Source organism: Sminthopsis crassicaudata, chromosome 2 (assembly GCF_048593235.1).
Source record: "Sminthopsis crassicaudata isolate SCR6 chromosome 2, ASM4859323v1, whole genome shotgun sequence".
NCBI lineage: Eukaryota > Metazoa > Chordata > Mammalia > Dasyuromorphia > Dasyuridae > Sminthopsis > Sminthopsis crassicaudata.
In genome coordinates, this window is record NC_133618.1 from 529,810,908 (window position 1) to 529,827,440 (window position 16,533).

The 16,533-nt window shown below is 39.9% G+C and overlaps 1 protein-coding gene and 1 long non-coding RNA gene across 3 annotated transcripts in view; one reads left to right on the forward strand and one right to left on the reverse strand.

Annotated features, from left to right (window-relative positions):
* LOC141558033 (uncharacterized) lies at window positions 1–13,765 on the reverse strand. Its single transcript, XR_012486937.1, has 3 exons — window positions 13,602–13,765; window positions 12,311–12,426; window positions 1–242 (listed from the first exon to the last, which is right to left on the reverse strand). It is a non-coding gene; the product is annotated as an uncharacterized LOC141558033 (long non-coding RNA).
* Window positions 12,980–16,533, forward strand: part of POLR2M (RNA polymerase II subunit M) — a 16,851-nt gene continuing 13,297 nt past the window's right edge. The window contains exons 1-2 of one of the 2 annotated variants that reach the window (XM_074294627.1): window positions 12,980–13,968; window positions 14,353–14,548. In XM_074294627.1, the coding sequence (XP_074150728.1) occupies window positions 14,451–14,548 (98 nt within the window). In that variant the 5' untranslated portion in view covers window positions 12,980–13,968; window positions 14,353–14,450. Of the gene's footprint in view, window positions 13,969–14,318; window positions 14,549–16,533 lie in introns of those variants that run through there. The other variant, XM_074294626.1, reaches the window with a different exon arrangement.

Genomic DNA, 16,533 nt, shown 5'->3' on the forward strand with positions numbered 1-16,533 from the left:
TTTTCCTTTAAAATGAATATTCTTTATTACCTAATGCCCTTGAGCTATGTAGTAAAAGGTTGGTTATTGGAAACTGAACACTAGGAGGCACTCTGCCCAGTTACCTGACCATTTTCAGTGATGGAAGCTCACTGGTTCACCATGATGGTTTTCTGCTTCATCCAGCACTGGAGGGCGATTGCAGAGAAAGTCAATTTTTCTGGGCATCAGAACACTGTTACTTATATTCCTCTAGCTCTTCCCTTTAGTGATTAGATAGATATAGATAAAATGGATGAATAGCTTTTATTAATTTCTTACTGTATGTCAGGCATTGTGTTAAGTGCTGCAGATACCTATATATATATATAAAAGACCCCCCCCCCACAAGGAGCTTACATAATAAAGGCAGAAGATAACAAAGGGGACCCAGAAAGGGGATAAGGTTACCCACATAGAGGCAAGCAACTAGTGAGAGAAGGGGCAGACGGAAGAATGAGTCAATTTGAGATTGACCTGAAGTACATCTGAGGACCTTCCCTAAACTGACTGCCACAACAGGGTCAGCTTGAGTTAGCTTTCAGCAGAAATCATGAAGAATGGATCATTACTCATTAGGAATGCTTGTGGAAGAGATCTAACAAGTAGAATCTGGGCTGTTACATAGTCATTAAAGGCTTTCCAGTTCTAAAAATCTGTGATTCTATAGAGTTTTTTCTGTCTGCTCCTCTATCCTTTCTTTCTGTTTCCTTTTTCTAAATTTAGGTGGTACAGTAGATAGCATCTGGGACCTGGCTTTTTCTTTTTCTTTTTCTTTTTTCCCAATCTTTCTTCTCTTTCTCCCTTTGTTTTATTATTCTGTCTCTTAGCTAGTCATAATGTAATTTTAAAATATGTTTTGTACTTATAGAGAAACAATAGTGTAGGAGAAACAACATGGTCAAATAAGTCTTGGTCTCTGTTAATCTAATCTCTAACATGGGAATGATAATGGTGGCCCTGACTATTTCAAAAGATTGCTATGAAGATCATATAAGTTAATGTGTATTAGGTAATGCATCCTAGATATCTATAAAGCATATGAATATAGGTAGATATGCATGTATTTATCTATCTATAGATATATGTAAACATAGATATATGTAATACTTTGCTGAAAAGTATGTTTTTCTTATTTTAAAAATATTATTTATAATCATAAAAAGTAAAATATAGTCCATTTTTTTCTCTACTATAAATAAAGATTACTTTTTACTTTTATGTGGCCTTACTTATTTTTTTCTTCTATGCTAGTAGTAATTGGTAGAAAAAGTTGTTTCTATTTCAGCTTTAAAAGATACATTTTTTAAAAGTTGCTTAAAACATTTTTAAAAGAGAGTGTTATATGTAATATGAACAGCTTTATAAAAAGTAAGACAGTGCAAGCTATAACATGAAGAGAAGTTAACAGAGGCAGGTAGAGGGAAGAAGAGCTATAACGAAGGTGGAATAAATGGGATTTTGGTTTAGGGCACAAAAATTTAACACATGACTCCTTCAGCAGAAGCTTCTTTTAATTTTTAAAGCTATTTTGCTCACTATAGTGACTTAATGACCACTTGGAACCTGTTGCCTTCCAATCTATAATGGAATTATCCTAAGAATCTTTCTACATATATGACCACTTTTTGTTTTCTTCTACTAGTTTCTTCTCCCTCCCTCCCTCTCTCCCTCCCTCCCTCCCTCCCTCCCTCCTTCCCTCCTTCCTTCCTTCCTTCTGTTTTTGCTGAGGCAACTGGGGTTAAGTAACTTGCTCAGGGTCACACAGCCAGGAATTGTTAAGTATCTGAGGTCACATTTGAACTCAGATTCTTCTGACTTCAGGGCTGGTGCTCTATCCACTACAACACCTAGATGTCCCTAGTTTCTTTTAACTCCACTCCTACACTATCCTCCCCAAGAGGAAGTATTCTTAAATTCTTTGTCTTTTATCTTTCTCTTTTTATACTCTTTTCCTTCACAATCCTATCTACTTCTGTAAATTCAATTATCTCTATGAAGATGACTCTTAAATCTCTTTATGCTCTCTAAGTCCTGAGTTTCAGTCTTATATTTCTAACTCTATATTAGACATGTGGTGCAGAATATAGGATGCTGGATTGAGTCAGAATATTGAGATTTAAATCTTCACTTTTCTACTTATCTGTGTGACTGAGCTAATCGTTAACATCTTTGGATATTACTTTATTGAAAAATTAGAGCATTGAACTCAATATCATGTAAGATTCCTTTAAGTTCTAAATTTATGATCCTATATTGTTCATATTGATGTTCACTAGCCCTCAAACTCAACAGGTTAGAAACTTACTATCTTTCCCCATAAATCCATTTCTGCCAATGTCATCATCATCATCTTACTCACCAGGCTCCAAATCTCAGAATTGTCTTGATCTCTTGCCACTCTCTCACCCCCAAAATCAATTGCTGATCCTATGGGATCTTTTATCCATTTTGTCCTCTCTATTCATAGTGTTACCATCCTAGCCTCCAAATCATTTCTTTGCCCCAAGAATCTTCCCTCTCCAATTTATCCTTCATAGTGATCCCAAGTTAAAGCTGCCAAATATATAAGCCTGAGAAAATCACTCACTCCCTTCTTTCAGTGACTCCACAATGCCCATAGGATAAAGTACACTTGCATTACTACTTATACTGGCATTTAAGGACTTTAATAATCTGTCATTAATTTAGAATTACAGCACTGTTTCCTGTTGGTTCCTGACATGAGCTCAACATTTTAGCCAAGCTCATCTATGTGCTACTCCATGATCTATTTCTTCTCTCTGCTTTCTCCATGCACTTATCATTTCCCATTACTAGAATGTCTCCACTCCTGAAATTTTTTCTTCAAGGATCCATTTGAAGGGTGCTGCTCTTTTATAGTATTTTTATTTTTGGCTCTCTTCTTTGGCCTATGAAATTTTACCTCATCTCACATATTATAGATTCCTTAGTTACTGTATTCTTTTTGATCTGTATATTCTGTGTTCATACCTCCAGCATATCACCTTACACACAGTAGGTGCTTTATTCTTCTTGTGATCCCTTCTCTTATTTTAACTAGCAAGTAGAAGAAAAATTCCCTTTGACAAATCTGAAAATGATTTGAAAATTTAAAAAGGTTTTATCAGTATATCAAGGCAGAACTACTTAGAAAAATTATATATATATGTATATATATGCATATATATATACATATGTATATATATATAATTCAATTAGGAGAATTTAGCAAGGACATAAGATCACCAAGAATGATGCTGGGGAGACAATCACAAGCTACTATCACTGATGATTCTGGCTCTCTCCCAGGATGCAAATTCCTAAACCTGGTAGTATAATATGGATAGTCCCTTCCTATTCACATGTATAAAGTTATGCTGGTGCCATAGTGGAAAAAGGTGGACCCTGGGAGAAGAATGTGATGAGGATCAGACTGTTGTGAGAATGGTGGAATAGGGATCCTTGAAGGAATAGGATCACAAGGGGGAGCATGTTTGTCGGTGTAGAGTTGGTGGAAGACTGTAAAGAAGAACTGTTATCTGTCCTCCATCTCATATTTGTGCACTAAGAGAAAATCAATTGCCCTATGTTAACTATTATTCTGCACTAGGATAAAGCATTAAAAGTTCAAAAAGAAAAATTTATAGGGAATACATTCCTGGATGATAGATAAAAGATAATTTAAATTCTAGCTTAAGTAGAATTGCATTGGTGCCCCTTTCCAGTATAGTATATTATTCAACCCTTCAAGTCTAAAAGATGATAGAATCCATTATTGTTAATTATGCATGTAGTACTTTATAACTGACAAATGCTTCCTAAGCATTTATATTGGCATTACCCAGTTGTGGAATATAAAAATGATATTAATCCACATTATAATAAGTCAACAATCTGACCCATTTCAATGATAATATTGATGAAAAATGATAGCCTAAATAATTATCTTGGAAATTACATTCATAGCTAGGTCATTTGAAGTAAAAACTGGCAGTGGCAATTCTGTAAGACTGCATTCTGATATTTAGATAAGATTAATCTCTTTCTTTGCTATCTCATCATCACTTTTGCCTTACCAAATTCTAGTTTTGGATTATCCCAATTTTCTACTTTCTAGGCTCTTCTTAAAGAATGCTGATAAATTACACTGGAAAACACAATTATACTGACTCACTCCACAATACAAATGTTAATTAATTTCAATATCTTGTTAAAACAAGGCAATATTCTTAACTCTCTCTTAGAATATTAATAGTAACAATAACAAAAAACTAGCATTTACAATGCTTGTAAAATGCTTGTAAATTCATCTCATTTCATTTTTGCATTAATTCACTCATTGTCTCTTTATTTCACTCTCTGTGAGAATGTGAGTCAACATTTATCACAGGGACCTGGTTCATAGTAGGTGCTTTAAAGATGTTTAATGAATTGAATTTTCAAAGCTTTCTCTTTTCTCTAGCTTCCCATTTCCTACATTTTCCCATGACCTTCTTCAACACAGGAACCAATCTCATATTCTTTGTTGTTGTTTTTTTTTTTTTTTTTTTTTTTCCTGAGGCTGGGGCTAAGTGACTTGCCCGGGGTCACACAGCTAGGAAGTGTTAAGTGTCTGAGATCACATTTGAACTCAGGTCCTCCTGAATTCAAGGCTGGTGCTCTATCCACTTCGCCACCTAGTTGCCTCTCTTCTTTGCTATTGTACATCTCAACACCTACTGATACCCTGAATTCTTTATTTCTTTGTTCTAGTCTCTGATAAAGAAGTGCACCTCCTCACCAAGGTCAGCTTCCCTTCATGTGCCCCTGAATCTCACCTTTTCCTGTCTTTATGTGAGATCAAAGGAGATTATATTTGTAAAGTGCTTAACATAGTGCCTGACACATTAATAAATGCTTGTTTCCTTCCCTTTTTCCCCTATCTTGTTTAATCATCTCCCTTCTGTGTATATTATTCCATCTCTCCCTTTCTACTGGAACTTAATTACCTACAAACATGCTCAAGTCTCCATCATTAAAAAAAAGACTTTATCCTTCAAGATATTGTTCTATTTCTCTTCTCTCTTTCATAGTCAACTCATACAAATTTGTCGCTTTAACTTCCTTTATTCTCATTCACTTCTCAGCCCATTCTAATCTAGTTTTCATTCTTATTACTAAGCAGAAACTGATTTCTCCAAAGCCCCAAAGATCTTTAACTGTTAAATCTAGTGGCTTCTTCTCAGTTTTATCCCTCAGTAGTATCTGACACTATTTGCCTTCTCTTCTCCTCCTAGATACCCTTTTTTTTTCAGAGGATTTTTGTGACATTGTTCTCTCTAGGTGCCACTTTATTTCTTCAGTTTTTCACGTCCCTCCGGCTATGGGTGTGATGAACTCTATACTGGACCCTTTTTTTTCTTTTCATATTCTTTTAGTAACCTCATCGTCTAGCATGAGTTTAATCATCATCTGTACACAGTAACTGCCAAATCTCTTAATCTAGCTTCAGTCTCTGTTCTGAGTCCCATTATCAATGGCATATGAAATAATTATAAACTGATATCCTATAGGAATCTTAAATTTGTTATATCTAAAACAGAACTCATTTTCTTCTCCTCCAAGGATCAAAGATTGCTCCCTCTTCTTCATTTTCATATTTTTGTCAAGGGCACCACCAACTTTCTAGTCACACAGGTTTATAACCATGGATTTGACCCTTCACTCTCTCACTTCCACCCCTATATCTTATTGTTTGCTAAATGTTGACAATTCTACCTCTTTAACACAACTGAATCCTCTACCTTCTCTTCCTTCAAATCATATGACCATCTCCTTAGTTTAGTCACTTGCCTAGACTATTAATTACTATAGGCTAGACTTTTAAATTGGTTTCCCTGCCTCCATTTGTCTACCTTTCTTTGGTGAATTGATTAGTTCTGCTGAATTGATTTTTTCCTTCTTTGCACCAAGGTGATGAGTTTCTAGGTTCTTTCTCAAATACAGTCAGGTTTCTCATCTTTCTTTCCTTTTGAGAGTTCAGTTCCACTCATTTTGACCAATAGTTAGAATGCCTCAGAGACAGAAGCATGGAGCTCCTGACTCAGAAGACAGTGGTTTATTTCTTCTTATTTCTTCTTCTATACTTATTGCCCAATTCTTCTTCTCATCGCTTCATCATGATTTCTGCTCTCTTGTCCTTCTATTTTGTATTTACATATCCCTTCTTGGACTATATCCATACCTGCCATGTCTTGTTGCTAAATCTTGGCACTAGCAACTGAGATGGGGAAAGGGGAGTAGAAAAAAATAAAATATTGCCTATTATAAGATATCATCATTATCATTACAAAATTATTATTATTATTATTGATAGACTTGGACTAAGACAATATTTTGTGATTTCCCAATTTTGACTCTATTTACCTTCAATTGTGTTTGCACAAAAGGAAATTGTTCCCAGAAGAAGTTTTGTCCCTCAGTCTCTTGAGCATGTACCTTCGTGGGAACATTGTGGTATAGTGACACAAAGCAGGCCAGCACAGCTTCCCTTGATTTATGTAATTTTTTTAAAGGATTACTTCATCTTCAAGGAGCTCTGTTCTCAGAGGAATCTTAATCAAGGTAGCACCATTTAAGTGGCTTCTATTTTTCTTGAAAATGAACACTAAATAAAACCATCCAGCTTAAGCTCCATCCAGTTCTGAAATTCATTGTGACAGATGAGCATTTTAGCTCAATTATTTTGATATGGAATTTGATTTATATAGTAGAGGTCAGCAGCCTGGGGTTTGTGAGCCCCATATCTTCTCAAACATCTGCACAGCTCAGCTGGAAACAGGTGAAACTAGCCACGTACAAGATTCCCACTCTGCTTTCTTTATTCCCCCTGTTGTTCAGTTCCTCCAATTTATTCTCCTTCCCCAGATATTTCCCCTGCTGTTAGAAATCTGTGTTCTAATCCTCTGACTTTTATGTTCAAATGGGCTTTTAAAAATTAATTTGCCTGTTTTCATTCAAAACTATATTTATTTCTTGTCTAGATTCAATCTGATTTAATGACAGTCTGCTTTCTTTTTAGGGCTAAGTTTTTCAATTTGGCAAGCACTCTGCAGAGTGGTGAGAGAGTTGGAAGGCTTTTGTATAGTTGTCAAGAACTCAGGGTAATATCATACATTTTGAAAACTTAAGCTATGTCAAATGTTAGAGATACCATAACATGAAAAATGATTTGTTTTTTTCACAAAGATTTTGCTGACACTCTCTCTTCTCCCTCCTCTGTCTCTCTCTCCCTCTCTCTTGACTTCCCGCTCCCTCTTTCTTTCCCTTTCCTTTCACTCCCTCTCATTCTCTTTACCTCGATCTTTCTCTTCTTCTCTCTCATCTCTCCCTCCCTTATTTTTCTTTTTTCCTTTCCTTTTTCTTCTTTCCTCTCTTCCTCCCTCATTCTTCTTTCTTTTCTTCTCTTTCCTCTTTTTCTCTCCTCCCTCTTCTTTCTCTTTCCTTCCCTCTTTCTTTCTCTTCCATGTCTCTCCTTCCTGTTCTTTCTCCCTTATAACTTATATATATTATATAAACACAAATATATGAGTGTATATACATATACACATATTACTATACACACACATAAATATATAGATGTATACATCTGAAGTAAGGGAGAATGGCCTAGTGAATACTAAGCTTACCTCAGAGTCACAAAGGCATTGGTTATTTTGGTACCTCTATTACACAGGCTGGCCATAGTCTTTGCCTTCAAGGTGTGTGTGTGTGTATGTATGTATGTGTATATATATATATATATATATATATAAAACATATCTGGGGAAAGAAAAAGAACAGGAATGAAACAATTAGATAACTGCAAATCAGGGATAGAAACTATCTGGTTCTTCATCTTTATAGACTATTTCAGAAATGGATGAATAAAAACCTTTCCCTTGGCCTACTTCTGGAAAAATGCTCACTATCAATCAGGTGTTGACAAGATTTAAATGGAGACCAGATGACCTTAAAAGCAGGAAAATAGATGGAAAGTCCAAGCAAAGTCAGGAATTGAAGATAGAAGGAGCAATGAGGCTTCCTGGGATACAGAGAACAGCAGGGAGCTAAATTGGCATCTGAAGAGCTTTCTAGAATGACAAAATCTCAATATTGAGAAGGACTTCAGAGATCAGCTGGTTCCAGGCTCTTAACTTGGGGTGCATAATCTTAAAATATTAATATTTCAATAACTATATTTGTTTCCTCTACATTACACACACACACACACACACACACACACACACACACACACACACATATATATATATATACATATATATATATATATATAAAACATGTATATAAGAACATTCTCTTAGATGGGGTCCACTGCTTCAACAAACTACCGAAGAGGTCCAGGACATATACACACACATTAAAAAATGTGAAAAACACCCACTTCTAAAACAACCCCCTATCTCGTTGGGAAGGCAACATTCCCAACAATGGGACATTATTCTATGATTGGATGCTTCAAGTAGGGAAGAAATTTTCTATTTCATGATTAACTATTAGAAAATTTTTCCTTTGGTCAAACCTAATTTTGCCTCTTTGGAAACTCTAGATACTAGTTCTGTCCTTTCTGATTTTTGAAAATAATTACAAAGTTTTTCTAAGTCTTTTTCCCCCAAAATAAACATCTACTACTGTTCTTTCAGTCAGTTATAAGGCAAAAATTTGAGGCATTTCCCAAGCTTGGCTACTCTATCCTGAAAGCTCTCTACATTAAAATGTATTTTCTAAAATAAGTAATGGTTTCAATCATGACCACAAGGAGATCAGGAGGCATTTGGAAAGACCCATTGCAAGCCTTTAAGCAGGCTACAATTTCTCTTTATAAGGAGCAGGAAGATGACTGTGAAGGATTATTTCTCTTTTTCCCAGCTTCAAAGTGGGTATTGTGGTTAGAATGATGTCTATCTACTAGATATCAGATATTTGTAGTCTAGCAGTATGATACTCTTTTAGAGGATCCAGGATAAAGTCACTTTCTCTGCTCTTTCTAAAGGAGAGAGCAACAATTGTTATATTATTGACCAGCTCCTTCCACCAAATGACTATTACATAAAGGATGATATCAAGAATGAGCAAATATATTCTGTAAAACAAAAATTGGAGAAGTTATCTAGATTAGGGTAGACAAGAGAACATAACAGAGTAAATAGTATGGATTCTTATTCAGGAGTGAGGTGAAATCTTAGCTCAATGAAGGATAGAATATATCACCAGATAATGCATTTAGCAATCTCTTCGAGCAGGCAATAGGTATCAAGGACCATCTTGGAGAGTTAGTTTTCCCACATGTATGAGGTTCATTGAGTTTCCATTGGCTTTTCCAAAACATACTTTCTCTCTAACAGCTCTTTCCCTTTCTCCCTTCTTTCTCCAAAGTGTCTTCCTCAAATATGAATCATAGAGCTATGCTTCAGGATACCTGCTTGGGTTAAATGAGATATATTCCATTTCTGAAAATCAAAGTAAAGCTTTGGATGTGGTCTGAACAGGGAAGGCTACAATAGAACCATTATCTCTCTCATTTTGTGCCCTATTTTCTCCTTCCTCTAAAATTAATATATGTGCTTTAAGGTTTGCAAGGTACTTTACTTATATTACCTAACAATTCTGTAAAACAGTACTATTGTTATCTCCATTTTATAGATGGTTAGATTATGGGACTTGCCCAGCGTCACACAGCTGAGCTAGGAATTGAATTTAAATCTTCTTGATTCCATATCTAGCAAACAATACCATCTAAATATAGGCTAAGATCACAATGCTCAATCACTTTTCAGTTTTGTCCGATTTTTTGTGACCCCATTTGGAGGGTTTTTTTTTGTTGTTGTTGTTGTTTTTTTTTTTTTTTTTTTTTTTGTTTTTGCAAAGATACTATGCCATTTCTTTTTGCAGCCATTTTACAAGGAAGGAAACTAAGGCAAAAAGAGTTAAGTGATTTGCCAAAGCTCACACAGTTATTAAATGTCTTTCTGACTCTAGATCCAGCACTCTATCCACTGAATCACCCAACTGCTAAAGGTACCTTTTATTTTCCTTTTATCCTTCCCCTCCCCTCCTCTTCTCTTCCCCCCTTCTCTTCTCTCCTCTCCCCTTATTTCTCCTCCCTTAATAAATTGTCTTTTCCCAGTAGAATATAAGCTTGTTGAAAGCAGCTTGCTTTTGCATACTAGTGCTTAGCACAGTGCCTGGCCCACAGTAATCACTTAATAAATGTTTGTTGACCTATGCCTATATCACTAAAAACAATTATTTTATGGGATAGGATTCTTGCAAAATGTTGGAGTAGGTTGGAAAATTTCAAGCTTTCCAGATTTCCCGTCAAACAGAACAAATTTGTGCCTCAGGGTGAACACTTGGGGAAGAACAGAGATCCTCCAGGGATAACCTGAGAAGACCTGAAGATCCAGGTACGGAGATTAATCAGTATGAAGTGAAAACATCTTTAGGCTATCTCCACAGAAACCTGGGAGCTATGGCCCTGGGGCCATAATCACAGGAACTTTCATCTCCTGGATAGTGTGGGGAATTGGGGATCTGAGTCTGGGAAGGCTGAGGGAACCTCTGCTGATTAGGAATGCCAGGCCCAGCTATGCTACGGAGGCATAGGCCTGGGCAAGAAAGAATCAGCATCCCGGGTGAGTGCAGAAGCATGGGGCAGGGATGCTGCTGGCTGTGGGCACTTGCAGGAGCTGAGTGCTCTTGGGTTAGGGTTCCTGGTCAGAGGGGAAGAGCTGAAGGGAAGCAAGAGGGACACCATCCCAGCTCTCCCTCATCCCCAGGACTAAAGGTGCTCACCTTATAGTTCTATAAGGAGGAAAATGGAGTTAAGCTCTGAAACCCTGCTCACATCAGGAATGGGTTCATAGGAAACGCTACATATCAAGAAGGGTACAGCACCCTCCAAAATCTATAAAGAAATAAGGGAGGAGGGAATAGCACAAGGTGGGATATAGAAGAATGGACAGATTTATGCAGTGGGACAAGGTGTGTTGAATAATGGGCAAGGGATAAAAGATGAAGTGGGTTATGGAAGGATGTGTAGAGTAATGCTAATGGAACAAGGCGTGTAAATTAATGGGAAAAAGGAGGAAAAGTGTGACTAGGATAAGGTGAGGTAAAGAAAGACCTTTAGATTAATAGGAGTGGGATAAGGTGTATAGATTAATGGGAATGGGAAAGAAAGAATGGAGGGAAAGATAAGGGAGATTCTGGGGTTGGGAAATGTTAAGTAATAGCAAGGCAAGTTAAGGAGCAGAATTAAAGTAGAAGAATTAGCAGGAATAGGTATATACAAACACTACAAGCATCAGGAGCAGACTTTATCTACAAGCATCAGGAGCAGAATTTATTAGAAAAGAAGAATGGCTAGTAATTATTGATCTTAGACAAAATCAAACTTAAAGATTCAATCAAGAGAGAAATCTCTATTACATGTCAGCCATGGTAATGTGGTTTTTAGATGCATGTTTTACATATGGGTAAATGCATATGTACATATATACATATATAGATATATGAATGTGGAGGGTCTGTGGATAGGTGTACACATTTGTGTGTACATATATACGTACATAATGTACACGTACACCATATACACAATATACAAACGTGTATATTATATACACGTATATAATACACATATATACAATATATATGATACATATACATATACAGATATAATAATACAGACATAACACATGAATGTTCATATATATATAACATATTCACACACAACAAATACACGTATGCACACATATGCATGTGCTCATGAACAGGCAGAGACAGTACACATACATGTGTCCAAGCAGGATGTATCTACATCTTTGCAGGGAATATCATCACTGATCTATACAAGTGGTTTTCACAGCTTCAGGGTTTGGAATCAGGAGACTTGATTTAGTTGTGTCAAGATATTTCTCTCTTTTCCAGAGTTAAGGTCCAGCAAACAAGCTGTGCTTATCACCATCTTTGGCACTAACCCTCCGGATGATTTCAGCCATCCCAAATTCCCAGAATTGTTTCTTTCAAAGCAGCATCGGGCAGTCTCTGCGCTTGGACAAGCGCCTGTAGGACCATGTTCTGCTCATTAAGCCCTGCTATAATCAAACTAGGCCTCATTGTCAGGGCCACTGCATGGCCCTAGGTATGGAGTCTACCTGCTGCCCTAGTCCCAGTAATCCTGTCACTTTCTCTTTCTCATGGATTTCATAAGGACAAAAGGGCTTTTTACCTTTTCCCATACATACCTTACCTGAGATTCTTCAAATTAATGCAAAATCTTCTCTGAGATCATCCAATTTTTCTGCTCTGCCTATACTCTTGTGTTTTTTTCTTGCTTTCCCATTGCTTAGAAACCTTCATTTCACTCTGTTGGAAGAAGCCAGCAGGATATGTCACCCCACATCCCAAGTAAATGCCCTAACAAATGCTATTGCTTGATCTGGAGATGGTCTGAGCCTGAATTCTTTCAGAAATAAAATTATAACTCATGCAACATCTTCGGCATAATCCCTACAGCTCTAAGTGTTGAGATTTCCCCCAATAGAGGCAGGATCCTCTCATGTGTCCTTGCTTGTAAGTCATTTTACTTTCTTTGAAATTGAACTTTGGTTTGTGTCTTGATTCTCCCGTCTCCAGGCTGCTTTGCTGGGCTCTGGCCACCCACCAATTTGAGGCTGGTTCCAGTCTGGGCCACAGTTGTCAACTTCATTTCCTTAGAGTTCTGATTATACGGGGCTCTTGCCACAGTCAATCATCTCCAAGTGTTCCTTATCACCTTCGGGAATCAAATGTCATCAAAAATAATGAGGCAGCAAGACAGCAGCCTTAGATAGTGAGCTGGGCCGGGGTCAAGAAGACTGATCACTTTAGGCCAGTGGTCCTCAAACGTTTTAACTGGGGGGCCCGGTCACTGTCCCTCAGACTGTGGGAGGGCCTGACTAGAGTAAAAACAAACCTCACACTGTCTCCGCCCCTCAGCCCATTTGCCATAACCAGGCGGGCGGGCCCATAAACTACCTCAGCGGCCGCATCTGGGGGGGCAGTAGTTTGAGAACCCCTGGTCTATATACTTCTTAGTTGACTGGATTTTGCCACGTACTTGATTTCTCACTCTACCTAACTTTTTCTCAGTTTCCTGCCTAACTAGAGATAACCAGAGATAGGCGCTTTTACAGGCTGTTACCAGGACGCCATTTTAAAGTTTGCAAAGTCTATATAAAAGGGGCTGAGCTGTGATTGCACTGGTGCTGGGAACTCTTGGGTGAAGAAATTGCTTTTATCAACCCGGGAATGGGATCACTGAGATTTACACTCTGATGGTTGCAGAGGGCTGCTCAAACTTCAAACCTGGTTAATGAAACTTTTATCAGCCGCTCCGTTAGTCCTCTGTAAAAATCCCATCCTGCCTACTGGCAGCCTCCGGCCTCCTTGCCTGGCTCCTCCCCGCCTGCTTTTTGTGGCCTTGTAGGCCGCGGACCCGCTAGCTAGGCCCCAGATTAACTACGGCTTTTGTGCCTTTAGGAAAATCTCTTAGAACTCACTCAAACCACGAAGCGTGACCCCCATACGCCTCACACAGATCAGTGAGGTTTGTCCAAGGCATGTTCCAGAAATGGGGGCCGAAATGGGGGTTTCTGGGTCAGGCCACCCGTCACTTCTGTGCTCTATTTACTCCCTCCGGACGGGCTCAATTCCTTCTGCCTTAAAAAAAAAAACCGCCAAAATGTTTTTAACGCGGGAAAATGTGTCCGTTTGAGACACGGAGACAGGGAAAGCAAAGGTTGGTTAACTCATCCTGTCACAATGGGGGGGGGGGGAGCACAGGGTGCATATTCACTGCAAAATTTCCGGAGTCACCATTAGACTCCACATGTTTACCGCAGGGTAGCCCGGGGCTGCACGGAACAGGTAATGCAAAGGGCACTAACACGCGATATGGGGGGAGGTAGAAGAAACAGTTTTGGGCTTGGATTTGGGGGGTTGGGTTGAATCCTTAGTCTGCCCGTGATTTGGGGGTCACACTTTCTCTGGGAGATTAGACAAGTCAACCCTAATCTGGCCATCCTAAATCCGGCCCACGTGCATCTCCACGCCTCTCCTCCCCAACCACAATCCCCAAAGCTCCCGGAGCCGCCACTCCCCAGCGCAGGAACGAGCCTCTTTGCACCTGCGCACTCCCCCCTTTCGCGTGCTCCCGCCCCGCCCGCCGGGCTTTCCAGCTCTGTCCTTGTCCCGGCCCTCGCTACCAATAAAGTTCTCCGGTTATTGGAGCCTATGACTACTTCCGGTAAGATGGCGTCCTCCAGTGAAGGGAGCGAGTGTTCGCCTTCTGCTCGGGACCTTCGGCCGCCTTGGGCGCTCTCCGGCTAGCTCACGTTCCCCCCGCCAGGATGTCGGCGCCGTCCGGGAGCGCCGAGGACCTCCGGAAGCGGAGCCTGACGGAGCTTCGGGAGATGCTGGGACGCCAAGAGAAACTGCTGCGGAACGAGTGAGTGAGGGATTCTTGCAGGGGACGATCCCAGCCGGGAAACCCGAGGGCGGCCCCCCCTGCTGGGACCCTTCCCCAAGCGGGACCACTCTGTTGGCCGCTGCGGCCCGAGCGTTAGTTCTAACGGGGCCCTAGACACTTTGTAGCGGGGTCAGCTCACCTGTCTGCCTCAATGTACCCAGCTGCAAAATGGGGATAATCACACCACCTGACAGGTTCGTTGTAAGGATCAGCTGAGGTAAATTGTAGAGCCCTTGTGCCTGGCACTTCCCTGAGATGTAAGCATAGCATAAAAGTGTAAATACAGATGCTGTATAAATGCTTAGTCCTCCCCAGCTCTCCCCGTTCGAAGCGCTGGGCTGGAGTTCAAGCCGCGCTGGGGATGTTTACTGACTGGTGACCCTCGGACACGTCGCAACCTCTCTGCTTCGGCTTCCTACTTCGTAAAATGACACTTACCTCCCTGGGTGGGGTTTTTTATCTGAGTGAGAATCGAGTGAGACTTTTGTAAAACACTACTCGAACTTTATTATTACTCGGGGAGATCCTACCGGGAGTGGGAGACACTCGGCCCCCCTTGCCTCTGCCTGCCTGGGGAGGGGCAGATGGGGTGACGGTGGTGGTGGAGGGCCGTAGGAATTCGTGGCGGCGAGCAAACGCCCACCCTAAGTCAGGGCCCAATGACAGCACTGGCCTCAGTGCAGCGCTGCCTAATGGGAGCTGCTGTTACTTAAAGTCCCAAGAATCAGAGTTTATGGTATGAAAGGACAGAAAACCGTGTTTGAGGTGAATCTGGCTGGGCCAAGAAGCACCTGGAGCAGGAGAGGGGTGTCTAATAAGGTTGGGAACGCATGGAGCCGGGCCTTGGGGTTTATGGGAGAGGAGTGGCGTGGCTCAATCCAGGCCCTAGAAGTATGAAGAAGTGACTCTAGCTTCTTACTGCTTGTAATTCTCTAACTGGGAGGTTCAGAAATGGCTTTGTGCGGAGATGGGGATAAGCATGTTCTCTAGAATTTAGGTAGGGAGAATGGAAGGAAGGAGGACGTTCTTCTCACTTTTAAAACTTTCGCGGGAGAGCTAGACCAAGAGTAAGGAAGACCCGAGTCCACCTTGAGACTTAGTCTGAGCCTGGGAGATGTCATCTGCAGATTGTAGAAAGTTGTAGGCCCTCTTCATCCCTAATGCATGCTTCTTTGATTTGGACTTTTCCCTTTTTTTTCTTTTTTTGGTCATCTTTGATACTATGGTAACTTTCTTTTCTGAACCTATTTTGTTTTGTGCTGTTTAATTTGAATAGTCAGAAGTCCGTTGAACAAAAGGATCTTTTCCAAGGAATCTTACATGATTTCAACATGCATAGAAGACATTTGTATGGATAAACCAATAATGATACACATTAAATACGGCTCTTGTATTTGGTACTTAGACTTTTAATTCACTTATGTGCAGATGTGTTCTACTATAGACTATATGGTTTGTGGAGTCCTACTTTTTCTTTTCTTACAGCTTTATCAAGGATGCACCCATGTTTGTCCCTATGACTCTCATTTTCTCACTTTATCTTTTACAAAAAAAAATATTACTAAGAAGATTGTAATGTTCTGACTTTCTGTAGGTCTCGGGACCAGCCTTGGTCTCGTCAGGATAGTCACCAGAATAGTCTGGCAGAAAGTCCAAAGTCTTTATTGTGTCCTTCACAGTCTGTCTCCTCCTCCTGGGGCTGGGCTAGCTTTCTGGGGGACCTTCAGATGGACCTTAGTGGAGAAGTGAAGCAGACGGGGCAGCCGCCATGAGGGTTTTTATCTGTCCCCCAGAGTCTGTCCCCCAGCCTCCTGTCCTCTTATCTTCTCTGTCTATCCCTGAGCCTGTCCTCCTCTAAGTCTGACTCTGACTTCTTAAATACTCTATTGCAATTATATCCATTCATTATACTGAGTACAAGCCAATCCTATCACTAGGGAACCAATATTTGTGGTAAGATTAAA